Below are 16,766 nucleotides of genomic sequence, written 5' to 3' on the forward strand. Positions count from 1 at the left end.
CATTTGAGTTTAGCCCATTGTTGTTATCTGTTTGCTGAGGCACGGGGATTACAGCTTTCATTTAAGTTTCTAGCAAAGTATAGCGTTAGGTTATGAATATGAGCTTCCTCCTGTGCTTTTGTTTTGTGTTGTATCATTAATGTATATAAACGTACCTTATGTATTACAAATGGCAATGGATTTCAACATTGTCGCCATCATATGTGTAGCTTCATATTGTATGTGTATCAGGTAAGATGTCTGGAAGAAGAGAATGAGTCTTTGGAGGCTCAGATTATTGTGATGGAAGAGAAATTAGCAGCCAAACCAATCCCCTCTAGATCCAACAGTCTCGACTGGCCTTCAGACTTCAGCCTGGAGGCCGTGGTTGGGAGACCACGCAGAGAGAAGGTGTTTAAACATACCAGCACTAGACATACCAAATATTTGTCATTTACACATATTCATGGTTTATGTACATAGAGTATGGGCCAGTAATACAACACATTATAGACAACTAAGATATTGTCACTACCTGTTCATTCACCTTCAGCTGTTGTGTACTTCAGTAGCATTTTAGGAAGCATTCACATAGTTATGAAACTAAGATATGTATATTTGTCCTTCACTGAAGTAGTAAATGCTCAGGCAGCATTCATTTCGAAACTATGCCTTATATGGTACTCTCTTCTCTATTACAGATGGCAATGGAGTTCAACATTATTGCCATGGCTGGATTGTTTCTCCTGTGTGAAACATTTCGCTTCTGATACCATTCCTATAGTTAGTTTGTGAGAGAACCCTCATGTCTGTGTGACATTCTCAACCAAGCAGTGTATAAAGTCTCCAGGCTGAAGCAGTAGCCACCAATTTGCCCAGCTATTGTGTAGCTTTGGTGCAGCCATGGCCATGCTGAGAGTGTCCTCGTATCGCAAACTGTTTGAGGAGCAGCACCAGAGATCAGCTACATGGCTCAGTCAGCGCTGTGGAACCCAGATCCTCCCATCTTCCGCCAGGTCAGACTGATATGCCAGCTCTTTGGCATTATGGCATTTACTTTCAAGAGGAAAAGAAAGGTGGCTTCAGTGATTTTTAAGGTTATATAAGTGTTATATATATTATATAAAGCAGGGTTGTTTTTTTTTTTTTTTTTTTTTTTTTTTTTTGTTACAGTGGTGGAAATCACAACCCACCATTACCAAAATTGTTATATTTATTGTTGAATTCTTGTAGTTATTTACTGTCATTCGAATGGAAAGGGTTTAATCCAGACCTCTATGACTAATAAATACATTTAAATAATGTTCATGAAATGAATTTATTCAGAGGGGGTCCTTGGACACAAGAACACGCTTAAGAACACTTTGAAAAATGATTAGTTACTTACAGTCAATGGGAAATGAGGGGGGGTTTTAGTTATGTCAATTTATTTGCATTATAAGCATTAGAAATCAGGGAAGCCCTCTTGGTGTGTCTCTTTCCATTATTTTTCCCTGTGCTAAGAATAGTGGAACTGCAGTGTTTTTAGCAGTCCAGTTTCACTTCATCCACTCACGAGAATTGAGACGAATGTTTAGTGCCATGTGAGGTATTTTTCGAGTATGAAACTATGACCTCACCCATTTGACTGATAAGCATACTTCACATTAGTCATGTCAGATGACTTTCCCATTGTAGCCATTTCCTTGCATGCGCTTTTTTGTTTGCCTGTGGTTTTAAGTGAAATGTCATGAGAAAGACGAAAATCTGTTTCCTAGGGGTGGAGTTTCCATGATCGCCTCTCCTGAACCGGACTTCGCTGCAGCTCGGGCGTTAAACAGGGAGGGTCTGATGCGTTTCTCCCAGGAGCGCTCCATAATCGCCACCCTCAATGATCGCCTGGCGGTCCTTATCGACATGGTGAGACTGGGAGAGGCGGCACTTTGCGACCGGGTGCAGAATAACTGGGCACATGTTAAATGCTTTACACATAGCACAACCTCCTTAGTCTTCTATTTGACACAAAAAGCTTATTATGCATTTGTGAAAGTAATATCTTCTTTGTAGTCGGCCCAATTAACTTATTCCCATACCATTACTTTGATACTACTGATTACTATGATTGATTACCGAAGGAATTGATTAACCTGGGTCTCTGTCCATATTTTTCATATCACTATGGCAGATTATTTAATAAGTGTAGTGTTCGAAGATTTTGCTACAACGTTTGTAGCTTCACATTGTATGTGTATCAGGTACGATGTCTGGAAGAAGAGAATGAGTCTTTGGAGGCTCAGATTATTGAGCTGGAAGAGAGATCGGCAGCCAAACCAATCCCCTCAAGCTCTGTCAGTCTCGACTGCCCTTCAGACTTCAGCCTGGAGGCCATAATTGAGAGACTGCGCAGAGAGAAGGTGTTTAAACATACCAGCACTGGACATACCAAATATTTGTCATTTACACATCAGATTAGTGGACATTCACAGTTTATGTAGGGCATGGTCCAGTAATACAACACACATAATATTGCCTTTATAAACAATTCAAATATTGTCACAAACTGAATCACATTCAGCTACTTCAATAGCATTTTGGGAATCATTCACAAAGTCAGGAAACTAGCATGTGTATATTTGTCCTTCACTGATGTAATAAATGGGACCAGGCAACATAATGTAAAGGAACATGCTGACCTAATTAAGATCAAAGCTTGGCCTTATTTGGTATGCTGTTCTCTATTTTCCCCAGGATGAGATTTTGTGTCAAAAAGAGGAGCTGACAAAAGAACTGCATCATATAAAAATAAAGTATGATGAGGTCGTGGAGCAACGGACTCACCTCCAACTGGAGCGCAGGGATGTTGCCGTGGTAATGCCATAAAGGTCTATGGAGCTGAACAGGGCCCTTGCCATTATCTTTTCTTCATTTTTTCTCCTTTTAAACAAAACTGTAACTGCACTAGCCCTTGCTTTGTCATAGGTACCGCACACAAATACTAACTTCCTGCGGGGATACCAAAAAATAGAGCATGAACGCATAACAAATATTTCAATATCAAGATATTTCATGTGTATCAGGGTGGAGGTTTCTTCACATTTTGTACAGTTTTTCCTTTTTTCATTTAATTTTTTAATTAAGTGAATTCGTATAGGGTCATGATTCATCTCATCCATGTCACTTTTATTATGCATTTATAGTAACTATAACACAAATGTACAGTTTAGAAGTACAGACCAGGCATGCAAAATATAATCTAACGTAAAAATCTAAACAAATGTAGTATCTAATCATCTGTAGATCAGTTATTGGATGTCAGTCCAGTTTGTGGGAACAGCTTAAACAGGCCCTCTGTGATGCTGTGTTAAGTTTTCCAGTAGATGGCAGCCTCTACATCCAGATCAGTGTGTGATGACATCGCCCAGCCTCTGTGAAGAGAATAACTCTGTGTGTGTGTGTGTGTGTGAGAGAGAGAGAAAGAGAGAGGCCCAAAACGGCACAAATCTGTTCTAGAGAGCGTTGATTAGCAGTCCCATGCTGGCTCTGGGCTAGCGGCCATGCCGAAACACGAGCCGCTGTGTTCATCGAACATCTCATCACTCCACACATGTCTCTTCTAATAAAAGAACAGATGTGGGAAAGCTGCTACAACCGTTTATAATTCATTCATGCAGGCTCTCATCTCTCACTGCCAGATGCTGTATGGTGTGCTTGGCTGGACTGAAATCTGAATGGAGAATGGCTGATGAAAAAAGCTGCTATAAAACACAGAAATAGAGTGTGAGACACATGGTGGAGTCAAAGGGAAATGGGTCAAAACAGAGATGGCAGACTTTTGTGAAAATAATTAAATCACTCTAAATGGTTGGTTGCTGCATACAGACCTGAGAAGCACAATATATCATGTTTAAAATTAGTTTTTATGACAGTTATACTGCAAGTCCATATAGGCTGTCTATGTAATAGACATTATTTCAAAATAAAAAGAAGTGCCAGTTTTATATGAACCATCTCCCATTAGGTGTTGTTAGCATTTACCTAAAATAACAGATTAAATACCACCACAGACAAGACAAGGTCATCATATGGAATTTAGCCTCTGACAGTTTAGGACTGGAGGAATAGTGTGTGCTCTGTCATCAGAGTCCAAGCTTCCTGTGGTCCATCACCACTCTGGCACATTCATATGCAAATGCATTCATTCAGAGTAATTGAATTCTTCGCCAATTAATCAGGCACCCTGAGAAGCCCGGATGAGCTAAGTGAAATGGCACTGTCTCGCAAGGAACATGCCCCATACATTGCTGTGTGTACAAGTTGTTGGAGAGGCAGTAACTCAACTTGAGCTTCACTCCCATTGCCACAAATGGTATGCCGAAACCACATGCTGCCACACTAAATAGTCTATTAAAATAGTTTCCTACATAGTGTACACAGAAACTACATTAGACATGGCTCACTATGTGGTAGGAGCACTATCAATTTAAATAGGAGGTCAAAATAGTTTGCTACTAGGTGTAGATTGAGGCTAAATCATAATGTATGCACCAATGGGTTTTATATATATATATATATATATATATATATATATATATATATATATATATATATATATATATATATATATATATATATATATATATAAAATACATATTGTAACCATACTGTTTTTACACTGGCTGTGAAGAGCATAGTTTGGTAATATGTGCTGCCCCCTGCAGGAAGTGGATACAGTGACTGCTGACTGCTTGGCACTCAGAGAACAAGCAGCAATCTTTGAGGAGCAGTTAGCTGCCATGGAGCAACAGCATGAGCTGGTAAGACAACACTGAGCACAACTGTATCCTGAGAATTTCCATGCTGTGGTTCTTCATACACAGTTCTCTAATGGAATTGTCAGTGAAGTAGTGTTGCTTTTATTGGTGGTCCATCTGTGTCAAACTAATTTTAGGTAACATGCCACATTACACTTAGTCCACTGTCAAGTGGGCCAGATCAAGAAAATCAGTTTACTAGACCAATAGCACATCAAGAACTCCTTTTAAATGTGTTCCTTTTCAACATACACTCACTGGTCACTTTACCAGGAACCTGTACACCAGCTCATTTATGCAGTTATCCAATCAGCCAATCACGTGGCAGCAGCACAATACATAAAATCATGCAGGTACATGTGAAGAGCTTCAGGTAATGTTCACATCAAACATCAGAATGGGGATAATATGTGATCTCTGTGCATTTAACTGTGTTCGGGTCCAGATGGACTGGTTTGAGTATTCCAGAAACTGCTGATCTCCTGGGGCTTAAACACATAATGGTCTCTAGAGTTTACACAGAATGGTGTGAAAAAAACAAAAACAACATCCTGTGTTCAGAGGGTCTGCAGGCTGAAACGCCTTGTTCATGAGAGAGATCAGAAGAGAATGACCAGACTGGTTTGAGCTGACAGGAAATCTATAGTAACTCAAATAAGCACTCTTGGTGTACTGTGTTTCTGCACTGTGGTGAGCAAGAAAGCATCTCAGGACACACAACACACCAAACCTTGAGGTGGATGACCTACACCAGCAGAAGACCACATCAGATTCCACTCCTGTCAACCAAGAACAAGAATCTGAAGCTATTACTGGCACAGCCTCACCCAAACTGGACAGTTGAAGACTGGAAAAAAACCAGGTGATTCTTCTTCTAATCTTCAGTTGTCCAGTTTGGTTGAGCCTGTGCCCATGAGGTGGATGGGCTACAACACCTGAATCTGCATGATTTTGTGCATTGTGCTGCCGTCACATGATTGGCTGATTAGATAACTGCATGAATGTACAGTTGTTCCTAATAAAGTGGACAGTGAGTGTATGTCTTAAAGGTACATTCAGAAAATGGACAAATTGATTGCACATATATCCCCTACAGAACAGATGAACAGAGTTCTCATCATTACCAAGAAAAATTTTCAAACTATGGCTTTACCATAGTCATGCATAAGTATTCACCCCCTTTCATTTTTTCACATTTCTACAGTGTTACATGTCAAAAATGGTCTCAGCAACAAACCTCAAAATATTACAAGTAAAATTTGTGATTCTAAGAATATGGAAATTATTGTTTCTAAAAAGTAGATAATCATAATTTTGTGTAATTTACATTCATTACGCATTGTATGTTGTTTAAACTGGTAAGAAATAGGCGAGTCAAGGCATAGTCAGATCTTACATGGTATTTTAGCCTATAGTGTATGCAAGACAGCGCATTAGACACACATATTTAGTGATGCTGAGAGAAAGGGTGCTGTGGTAAGTACCCACTCTCATCAACTGTTAGTACACTCCATTAAACTTTGACATGGCAGGGAGTGAGGGAGAGGCAAATAACAGCCAAGACCTGGCCATAGAGAGTTAGATGTCACAAATGATGGAGCTTTGGCCCAGATAACAGCAAAGGCTTTGAAAGAAGCTTTCTGTCTGTATTGTCTCTGTCCTTGCTTTTCTTTCTTGTTCTTTTTATCTGAGCCTTGCTTTTTTAAAAATACATTTTCCTATGCAAACCATATTCTCTCAATCTCTCTATACCCCTCTCATCTGTTCTTCTCTTCCCACTGCACTTCCTACAGGAGGTGATAGACCACCAAATCCCTCATATCAGGCATGGGAGCTAGGGACAACGGGATGCTACAGGCATAGAAAACTTAATCATTATGTATTTTCCTTTAGTTATCTCATGTTTAACACACTTCCTCATAGCCATGCTTGCAGTCTATGGGCTCATCTGGAGTATTAAATAAGGACAGGCATCTCCTTCTATTTTTATGATGGCTACTTTTAACAGGGTATTCAAAGCAAGTCGTATTCTCCTGGTAACTCTGCTGAAGTTGTTATTATTATTATTATTATTATTATTATTATTATTATTATTATTGTTCAAGGACAATTAATGAACATTGGCATTTAAGAGTTTAGAAGAGCATGAACTGTAACATGATGAGAGAAATGTAACCTCTTAATGGTGTGCTGGTCCACAGAGGATCGAGAGTCTGTGTGAGCCTACGGCTGAAGATCGGGATGATCCAACTGTGTCTCTGCAATTCCCCACCATCGACCTCACTCCAGCCATCACGGTTATCAAGGACTACTACTGCCAGCTGGCTGAAAGCCTAAAGGTACATTATGGATATATTTAGAGTCTGTTCTACCCTGACACTAAAGCTTTCAAACATGCAATTGTGTTGATATGGTCACTTCACACAGGCTAGGAAAGATTTATTTTATGCTAAAACCAACAACAATACACTTTTTGCATGGTGTAGCCTTCATGTCTTCTTTCAACTGTCTATTCAAGGCCTAAAGCTCATTGTCATTGAAGTCAATTATGTAATTGTAACTAGTCTCACTATTTAATATATGATGTTTCCCATCTACCTGAGCATCTCCTCAATATAAATAAGTGGGACAGATGATCTTTTGGGTGAAAACAATCCAAACACTCTCTCTCTCTCTCCTCTCTTTCGCTCTCGTTCTCTCACTCTCTTCTCTCTCTTGCGCTCTCTCTCGCGCTCTCTCACTCTCTCCTCTCGCTCTCAATCTCCTCTCTTGCTCTCTCACTCGCCTCTCTTGCTGTCTCTCTCTCTCTTTCTTTCTCTTGCTCTCTCTCTCTCTCTCTCTCTCTCTCTCCTGCTCTCAATTCTCTTCTCACTGGGCAAACCTGAGCTTTCACGTGTCTCAGTGGGACCACCATCTGTGTTTTCTGTCTCAATTTCCCCACTGTAGAGAAGCCCTGTCCGATACGTTTCTTTTCCAGCACAGACTATTATTGTGTGTTCAGTGACTTATGAGAAGAGAGTTTTCTTCCGAGGTCATCCTCTAGCACCATTCCCCTTTGACCCTGCCTGCCCCTAGAATGGTGGCTCTACACTGGGTCATGGCCAGTAATCAGTGTCCTGGCCTCCTTCCCAGGCTCCTTGGCAGTTTGCTAAGAGGTAAGAGAACTGTTGCACTGGGAGGTTGGCTTCAGGAGTCTCTAGAGAGCCTTCAGTGTTTGTGAATGTGTGTGTATTGGCGAGATTTTCAAAGACATGAGAGAGTGGGTTTTCCTTTCTAGACAGCTATGTTAAACTCTACAGTTGTTTTCTCTATGTCCCTGTTCTTCCTTTGTAATTTTTGTCTACTTTTCTCTTGCCCTGTGGCACCTGGATCCAGGGCCCATCTTTGAGTCTGGGCCTCATTACCGCTCCAAAGGGGCCAATTGTCTCAGTCACAATTGATAGTGATTGGGTCTTGGACTAATCATAATTACCAGCTGATTTTGGCTCATCATGCTAGCTTACGTGATGTCCCCTCATTTGCTTTTCTTTCACTCTTATTTATGCCTGCGTTAATTGGGAACAAGTATGAGGTAATGTAAGTGGGGATTAATCGGCCATGCTTACCGCCTACTCCCTGTATATGCCAGAGTCACTTTGTGCAGCAAGGTGATCTGAGTGATTGGACATGACTGATGTAGTATGCTTTTCTTGTGTTAATAGTTTGAGTCCGGGGCTGTTGCGATTGCCAGAGGAGAAGAGAAGGGGAGGAACTTGGAAAAACATACTGGAGGGAAGGTTAAGGATTATTCTGAGGTGATGGATGTGAAAGGTCTGAAGGAGCTGGTGAGTGACACTTCCTCAGTGCTGCACTTGAGCCCCCAACCTGCTGTTCTAACAGACTGATCCTTCCACTGTTTTCTTTTTTTTTTTTCTGAACATTTTGATCCACTGTGATTTCAAGTGATCCAAATTATTTCAAGCCCATGGTGGCTCTTGCCAGTTTAAGCCCTTCAGTGTTTCTTCTAACGATCCAAACAAGTGCTTAGGAGTCATGAGAGGTCAGAAGGCACGCCAGGGAAAAAAGCGTGAGTGTTCCTGTGACCGAAAGTGTTTACACTGAGTGATAACACTGGGAGATGTGAGTGCTACAGCATCTCCATACCAGTGTTTATCTGTCTTCTGAAGTTATCACATTTCACAGTCTGCCAGGCAGCTCTTCCCCGTTATACTTTATAAACTTCACACATTCCAGCTGGGTCTCAGGAGAAGGCAGCAGTACTAATAAGGCCCAGTAGTAATAACACCTCACCTGTCAACTGTCAATTCTCAGTCAAGATTTTATTTATGTTTTATTTGTAAATATCTGTTTATGAAGACACACTTATAGCACATTAGTCATTAGTAAAAATAATAAAGAAGGATCCGTTAGAGAGAGAGATGCATGAGAAGCATCTTGAACTTGAGCATAGTATGATTAAGAACCATTCATTGCTCTCGGTTTACATTTTAGAGGACGGGGAAATCATCAGTTGGTCGCAGCTGACACCTTTTCATTTGCAATAACAAACAAAGCAGTTTGGTCCTAATTATGTTGGTTGTAGTCATAGCCCACTCTGAAAATATACAGAAAATAAACCACTCTGCCTGCTTTCATAACACCATGTGCTCTTCCTTAATCTGCTGCGTGCAGATCGACATTGATGGACAGCCTGCCTCGCCCTGTTCCACTTGCTCCCCTCCACTTCTCTTTTTCTCCCACAATCACTCTTTTTATTTCTCTCGGTTTCTACCCTGTCTTTCAATTGTGTTTTCATATCTACCGTGAACCTCTGTCTAGGTTTTGGTTCCTATTTCTCAGTTTTGTTTTTCCCTCTCTCTGTCTGTCTCTCTCATCTTGGGGTCAGTTTCCTAATTCCTAGTGAACTGACTAACTCCTAAGAACCTAAACAAACTGCTTATGGTGAAATTAGGTCCCCCTGCTCTGCCTGGGCTTTGTGTAATGAGGGAGGCATCATTGATGTCTTCCATCGACAAAGGACACCAATCTCCTCACCAATCAATCTCGAAGCAAAGCAGCGACCACCTCTGTCGCGTGGCTCATCAGCAGTTAATAAGGCTGCTTGGAGGCTCCTGTGATCTACCTCAAAGAGAAACAGAGCCAGCTTTTTCCATCCATCTCTGCCAGCTGACTATTTAGCTTACCTGATTACAGTAATTATTCACAGCATTAGACTGCCCTGAGGTGGGCCATATAGCTCTCTGCATTCTGTTTGTTGTAAGGAACAAAATTAACCTGACATTCTGACAGCCTTCATATGCACATGTATACCATGTAATGGCAGCCTGGACATTTCATGTTGATAGACAAACTTTCAAAACAAAACATGTTGACACTCTTTATAGAGTCAGACTCTTGTGTGTTAATATGTACGCTACACTGCAAGTATAACCATTTTGACCATATATGATCCTAGATTGTTAAACTGCAAAAGGAGCTCGCTGAGCTGGAGGCATGTGGTGAGGAACTGGGGACAGAGATTGAAGCAAAAAAACAGGCTCATTTGCTGGAGATAGAGGAGCTGGAAGTAAAACACTGAATATTATACTGAAAAATTCCATACAGCAGAGCTGTAGGAGGGCATGACCCCATTTCACTAACACAGTCTGTGTGTTTAGAACTGCATCTGCCGGCTGGAGAAAGAGGAGGCTGACTTACAAGCACAGATGAAGGAACAGATGGGAGACTACGAGGAACTGCTCAATGAGAAGATGGCACTGGACATAGAAATTGAAGCCTATAGGTAAGATTAAGACCAATACTAATGTAAATGTGAGGCTTAATTAGGTAGTGTAGGCTTAGTTAAGTCCTTACAGAGAAGCTCGTCAGCTTAAAATATAGCAATCCTCAATGCAGAAATACACGCTGTTATTAAATACAATGGGGGAAATAAGTATTGAACACATCAACATTTTTTTTCAGTGAATATATTTCCAATGAGGCTATTCACATGAAATTTTCACAAGACTTTGATATTAACTCAAGAAATCCACACATATAAAGAAATCCATACATTAATGTCCATAAATGAAGTTATGTGTAATAGAGAGTAATGACACAGGAAAAAAGTATTGAACACGCTAACTGAAATTTATTTAATACTTAGTGGAGAAGCCTTTCCTGTATGAAGAAATTAATCGGCCGCAGTATTCAGGTGTGATTTTGGCCCATTCTTCTAAACATATGGTCTTTAAGTCTTGCTCAATTGGATTCAAGTAAGGTGATTGACTGGGCCATTCTAACACCTTAATTTTTTTTTCTCTGAAATCAATTGAGAGTTTCCTTTGCTGTATGCTTTGGATTGTTGTCCTGCTCGAAGGTCCACCCACATCTCATCTTCATCATCCTGATGGATGGCAGCAGATTCTTCTCAAGAATCTCCTGGTAAAGGGCTCCATTCATCGCTCCTTCAATTATATGAAGTCTGCCAGTACCATGCGATGAAAAACAGTCCCACACCATGATGCTTCCACCTCCAAACTTCACTGTTGGTATAGTGTTTTTAGGGTGATGTGCAGTGCTATTTCTTCTCCAAACATTGTGTGTAGTATGACAGCCAAAAAATTCAATTTTGCTCTCGTCTGGCCAGACTACACTCTGCCAGTATTTCATAGGCTTGTCCAAATGAGTTGTTGCAAACGTTAAACAAGGTTAGACATGCCTTTTCTTTAATAATGGAGACTTGCGGGGTGAGCGTGAGCAGTGGATTGCATTGCCTTTTGTTTTCTCTGTGACGATGGTACCTGCTGCCTCCTTGTGTTTCTGGAGCTCTTTCCGAGTGCTCCTTGGCTCTTGGGCTTCTCCTCTGACTATTCTTCTGACTCCCTGGTCAGAAATCTTGCGAGGAGCTCCTGTGCGTGGCTGGTTGATGACGGAGTGATGATGCTTCCACTTGTGGATAATGGCCCCAATGGTGCTTACTGGTGGATTCAGAAGTTTTGAAATACCTCTGTATCCGATTCCATCAATATGTTTTGCAACAATAAGGTTGCGAAGGTCTTGGGAGAGCTCTTTTCTTTTACCCATCATGAGATGTTTCTTGTGTGACACCTTGGTAATGAAAAGACAATTTTTATAGACCATCAGTTTACTAACCCAGCTGATATTAATTTGCACAGATAATATATACAATATAATTACTTACAGATTTCAGCTGGTTCCTTGCCTTACCTTGCCAGGGAGAACTGCTTTTACTTAGCATGTTCAATACTTTTTTCCTGTGTCATTCCACTTTATTACACAACTTTATTTACGGACTTTAATGTTGTGAATTCTTTATATTTTCGAATTTCTTGAGTTAATACTGATGTCTGGTGAAAATTTCATGTGAATAACCTCATTGGAAATGTATTTACTGAACAAAAAATTGATGGGTTCAACTTATTTCCCCTGCTGTATGAGAGAACTTCCAGTTCCTACTGTGCTTTAATTTGAGTCCCAGTAGAGAGAGTGAGAATAGCACAGATGAGGTCATTGTGTGGCATCACACCTGAATGAACCCTTGATTAGATGAAGACATTACTAAGAATAGCAGCTTCATTTACAAGAAAAAACTTGGCTGCAGGAAATGCATCCGTCTGCAGTCGTAGAAACCATGATGCCATTTCCTGTATCCTTGAAGGCGCATGCTTCCACTGCATTGTTAATTGTCACCTATTGGTATGCACTGTGACGCATGTGGTCCTTCTCTCCATTTGCACACAATAGCTTATTAAAATAGGCGGGAGGAAAACTTGGCGTTGTCTGAGAGTGTCACAGCTGCCTGCAACCTGCAAAAGTAGCTCTGCTCTCAGGTTCACTGCATGAGTGCTGTACACCTAAATACTCCAAAGTCTCACCAGGCTGACTTTATTCTTTATTCTCTTTTAGCTAACTGCTGTTCTGTTGTCCAGAAATAAATACATCAATAAGAGTTGAACCATTAGTGTATTTATTTTGACCCTTTCTGTATTTTAAAGTCCTGTCAGGCCTAAACTCTGATGCTGCTCTTCCCAGTTTATATTAATATCCTAAAAGCTGTTTATCCAAAAGCATGTCTACATGTCTGGCTAGTCCTTCACAGAGTTACAGTTTTGAATTAGCTTTATTTCCAGATATTACACACTGTATACAATGCACAAGTTACATTAGAAAGGGGATTTGAGCTCACTAGTAATTCATGACATTCAGTACGGATTTGAGTGAGCAAAAGGATGATCAAATGTAGCCTGGGACTGGAGGCAGTGTTTTAAAACCTTGGTCAGCATTGGTCAGCCATGGATAGCTCTTTGTCTTGGGGCTCTTGTGAAAGAACTGCAGTGTTACTTGTATTTTTTTTTCTTATACCTTTGTCCTAGGGCTTTGGTGGCGGTAGAGGAGCAGAGACTGTGCTACCCATGAAACAGAGAGGCCCAGAAACATATGATATCTTTATCATATTGCTGCTGAACTAATACACACTCACACAGTTGCACGTATAAAAGGTGTCTGTATCTTGTATCCACTCTCATCTAATCTCATCATATAATCAAGTATACATACGGAGTAGGTGTATTTTAAAGGTAAACCATTTCTCGCATGATATTCCTGGATATGGATATAATCATTTTTAATGTTGCAAGACCTGGCTCTTGAAGGGTGCTACACATTGTTTTGCTGGATCTTTGTGTGTTTTTACAAATAACCATATTTGAGACTGTTTTCTTAATCTTAGCACTCAAAAGAACCCTCAAGAATGTGCCTATATATATATATATATATATATATATATATATATATATATATATATATATATATATATATATATATATATATATATATATATATATATATATATATATATATATATATATATATATATATCTGTTTTAAAATGTCTAATAATAAATGGCAATAAAGACGCAACTTCATAGGTTTAACAGCAATCTGAAAATGTTGTAATAATTATTAATTCCTCAACCAAACTCAAGAAATGTTTGTATGAAGAATGTGTTGATATTAATCTGCTGTAATAGCTGCACATAAAGAAATAAAGGGCTCTAAGGCAGAAATTGGGCTTACTTGCAAAATATTGCTTGTACCACGAGGATTGCAGTTTGCAACTATATTTAGGGGTCCAAGCCTTACTTGGGAACTTGTTCATCAACATCATCTTCTTCTTAATAATAATAATAACGACAACGACGTAGCCTTGCTGTGCATATTCTGTCAGCCTCCTACTACCCTGTTTATCATTGGAAACTACTACCCTGTTTATCATTGGAAAAGGACTGCTATAGGATCACTGCTGGTCATATGTTCTTTGGGTGGTGGGTCATCAGCTATAATTGTATGGCTACAAAGTGAACAGTGTGTTAGGGTTGCCTAAAAATTTAAATCTCAGTATGAATCTGCAATGAAGTGAGTCACAGTCAAAAAAGACCATCAGACACAACTATCTGAGCAAATACAGACCTATACCAAAAAGATGAAAGGCATCTTTCAGACCACTGACAATACTCATAGCAATCAGTGGCTGTTAACCGCAATTCGTGAAAAAAAGGGAAATGTCTGAGCTTTGCTATGTGGGTGTATTGATGGAAATATCCATGTATAGATTTAGAGTCTCAGAAACGACATCTCCTAAAACAGACATATAAACACACGACAACGTATGGTTATGTTTGCGTCAGTCACTTCCTGAATTCTCACCTGACACTGATCAATTACATCCTCTTAAACCTTTGGCCTATTCTGCACTGTCCGAGTGCTGTTGAGCTTTTTTGCCGGAGGTGTAACTTAATAAGCTTGTCAAATTCTATGACTAAATCTTTTGCTCACTCTAATTAATTCATGTTTTCCACCTTTCTCCAATTTTGCTGACCACCCGAGAAATCTCATAAATGTCCTCCCTTTAACCCGTCTTCATTTATGCCCTCCATACTTTACTCATTTGTCTTCAAACTTACCTTTGCATGTAAGCACCCTGTGCTATGATATAACAATATCACGGTTGTGTTAGCTCGGTCAGATAAGATTACAGCTACTGGTGAACTGCTTGAATTTAAGATTATCGTTACTGACCTACTCAGGCAAGCTGACTACTTTAATTGTGTGGATATGAAACATGACAGACATGGGAGGAAGCCACTCTGTCTTTGGGGCCCTTGTTTTTGCTGCTGAGGCACTCCATCATTCTTAGTGCTTCAGGGCACCAGATCTCTATGACTTACTCCCCCAACCACCTTTGTCGCAAACACACACGCACACACATGTGCCTTCTGGGACCTTCTGGTGAAGTATGGCACATTCAGCATGGCCCCCTGGGCAAGTGGTCAGTTCCTGGCCTTCGTGGGGTTCAGTGGAGGAGGAGAGCAAGCAAAACCTTGGTAAGATTTATGTTAGTTTGATTGTGTGTTTTTCTGTCTCCCTCAGGTTGTTCTCTCTATGCTGACGTCTTTGTCTGCATTAACATGCTGTATTTATAATTATCACCTAATATGTTCGCTGCCTGATAAAGCACAAATTAGATTTGATAAAAATGTTTCTACACTTAATCATATTTCCATTTTTATAATGTCAGTTTTGGCTTAGTGGAAAACAAGTGTGTATCTGTGCTGAGATGGCCTCATTAAAATGGAAATGATTGCTGTTTGGCGCAGCACTCCAAAACACCGATTTATTGGCCTGATTGTTGATTAAAGACTTGCTGCTGGTGGTTTGGGGATTCATGAAGCCTTACCACTTGCCCCCACCACACCAATATGATGGCTGTTAGCCCTTAGAGCCCAGCAGCACCTTTAAGAGGTTTGAGGTCATTCCTCCCTTTAGACCCAAATCTTGAGTATGCAGTCATGAGGTCGGTCATCAAAGTAGCTCTGGGTCAGTGGTCACTGAGGGGTCTGGCCTTTTAATCCCAATACCCGTCATGAGGATAGAGTATGAGAGAAGACAGAGTGGGAGCACCATCCTTGATTTAAAAAAAAAAAAAAAAAAAAAAAAAGGCTTTCCTCACAGTTTATCATCGAAACTTATATACATTTCTTTAGATTTTCAGAAAGTAAATGTATAAATGGGCTTTGTGAAGTGTCTATAAATATAACTATATGTGTAGGTTTATGCTCATTTTTTTATATGCTGATCTTAGCAATGTAACACATCTGATACTACATGTGGGACCACAGTGCTTGCCTGCATGAAGAGCAGACATTGCTTATGCCTGCTGATATTTGATCTAAGTAAAACAGGCCCTATCAGTCAACACCTCTTCTGCCTCGGACATGAAGAATTGAATTAGAGAATGGTGGTGGTGCTGACCTGAGCAGCTTGTATAACTCAATTCAACTCTCATCTCCTAATAGGTGTACTGAACCAGGTTTATAACAGCCTGATGGCTATGCAAACAAACAGTGTCCTGCTGAAAGAGAGAAATAATTTACAATTCAATACAGGTTCTAAGAGGTATGCAATGAATTAGATATTTATACTGTAAATAAACAGGGAGGGACAGAATGGTGATTAAGGAGAAAAGTAAAGACTGAAAATATACAAAATGGAAAGACTATTGAGAAGTATTTCCCTAACAACAGAACAATAATAAATTATGGGAACTTCTCTGTCTGGCATGGCTGAGATTCAAGGAGGAAAGCCTCTCTATCTCTCCTTCTCTCTTGAGTTGCTCTTCCTGCTATTCTTAGAGCCACTGGGAAAGAGATCCCTGAGTAAACATTCTTTCTCTACATAGGAAGAGTTATACTGCTGCGTCTACAGTGTTTGTCTTGATGAGGTGATTGGGTGTTTTAAATGTTTTCTAATGGCAGTTGTTCCATTTACGATGAGACTGCTGACCGCTAGATGACTCTTAAGTTCTTCCACCACATGAATGAATTAGAGGCACTGTGGAACTCCATTTTATCTGGAGGTCTGAAGCAGTTAGACTATACAAATGAGTTTTTCAAAAAGGATCAAGGATACAGTATATAATATTTAACATAACACTGG

At 40.0% G+C, this 16,766-nt stretch overlaps 1 protein-coding gene across 1 annotated transcript; it reads left to right on the top strand.

Moving 5' to 3' along the window:
- The first annotated feature begins 96 nt into the window (after window positions 1–96).
- vimr2 (vimentin-related 2) lies at window positions 97–13,837 on the top strand. The gene is made up of 10 exons (XM_047157109.2): window positions 97–995; window positions 1,737–1,878; window positions 2,214–2,372; window positions 2,707–2,826; window positions 4,677–4,772; window positions 6,971–7,108; window positions 8,471–8,593; window positions 10,225–10,335; window positions 10,427–10,551; window positions 13,145–13,837. The coding sequence occupies exons 1-10, from the start codon at window positions 883–885 to the stop codon at window positions 13,185–13,187; spliced, it is 1,170 nt and encodes a 389-aa protein (XP_047013065.1). The 5' UTR covers window positions 97–882; the 3' UTR covers window positions 13,188–13,837.
- The last annotated feature ends 2,929 nt before the right edge of the window (window positions 13,838–16,766 follow it).

Source organism: Ictalurus punctatus, chromosome 8 (assembly GCF_001660625.3).
Source record: "Ictalurus punctatus breed USDA103 chromosome 8, Coco_2.0, whole genome shotgun sequence".
NCBI classification, from domain to species: domain Eukaryota; kingdom Metazoa; phylum Chordata; class Actinopteri; order Siluriformes; family Ictaluridae; genus Ictalurus; species Ictalurus punctatus.

Coding starts and splice junctions, on each gene's coding strand:
- vimr2 (XM_047157109.2), top strand. CDS start 883: ATGGCCATGCTGAGAGTGTCCTCGTATCGCAAACTGTTTGAGGAGCAG. Junction 996..1,736: donor ATCCTCCCATCTTCCGCCAG/GTCAGACTGATA, acceptor TCTGTTTCCTAG/GGGTGGAGTTTCCATGATCG. Junction 10,552..13,144: donor ATAGAAATTGAAGCCTATAG/GTAAGATTAAGA, acceptor CCTTTGTCCTAG/GGCTTTGGTGGCGGTAGAGG.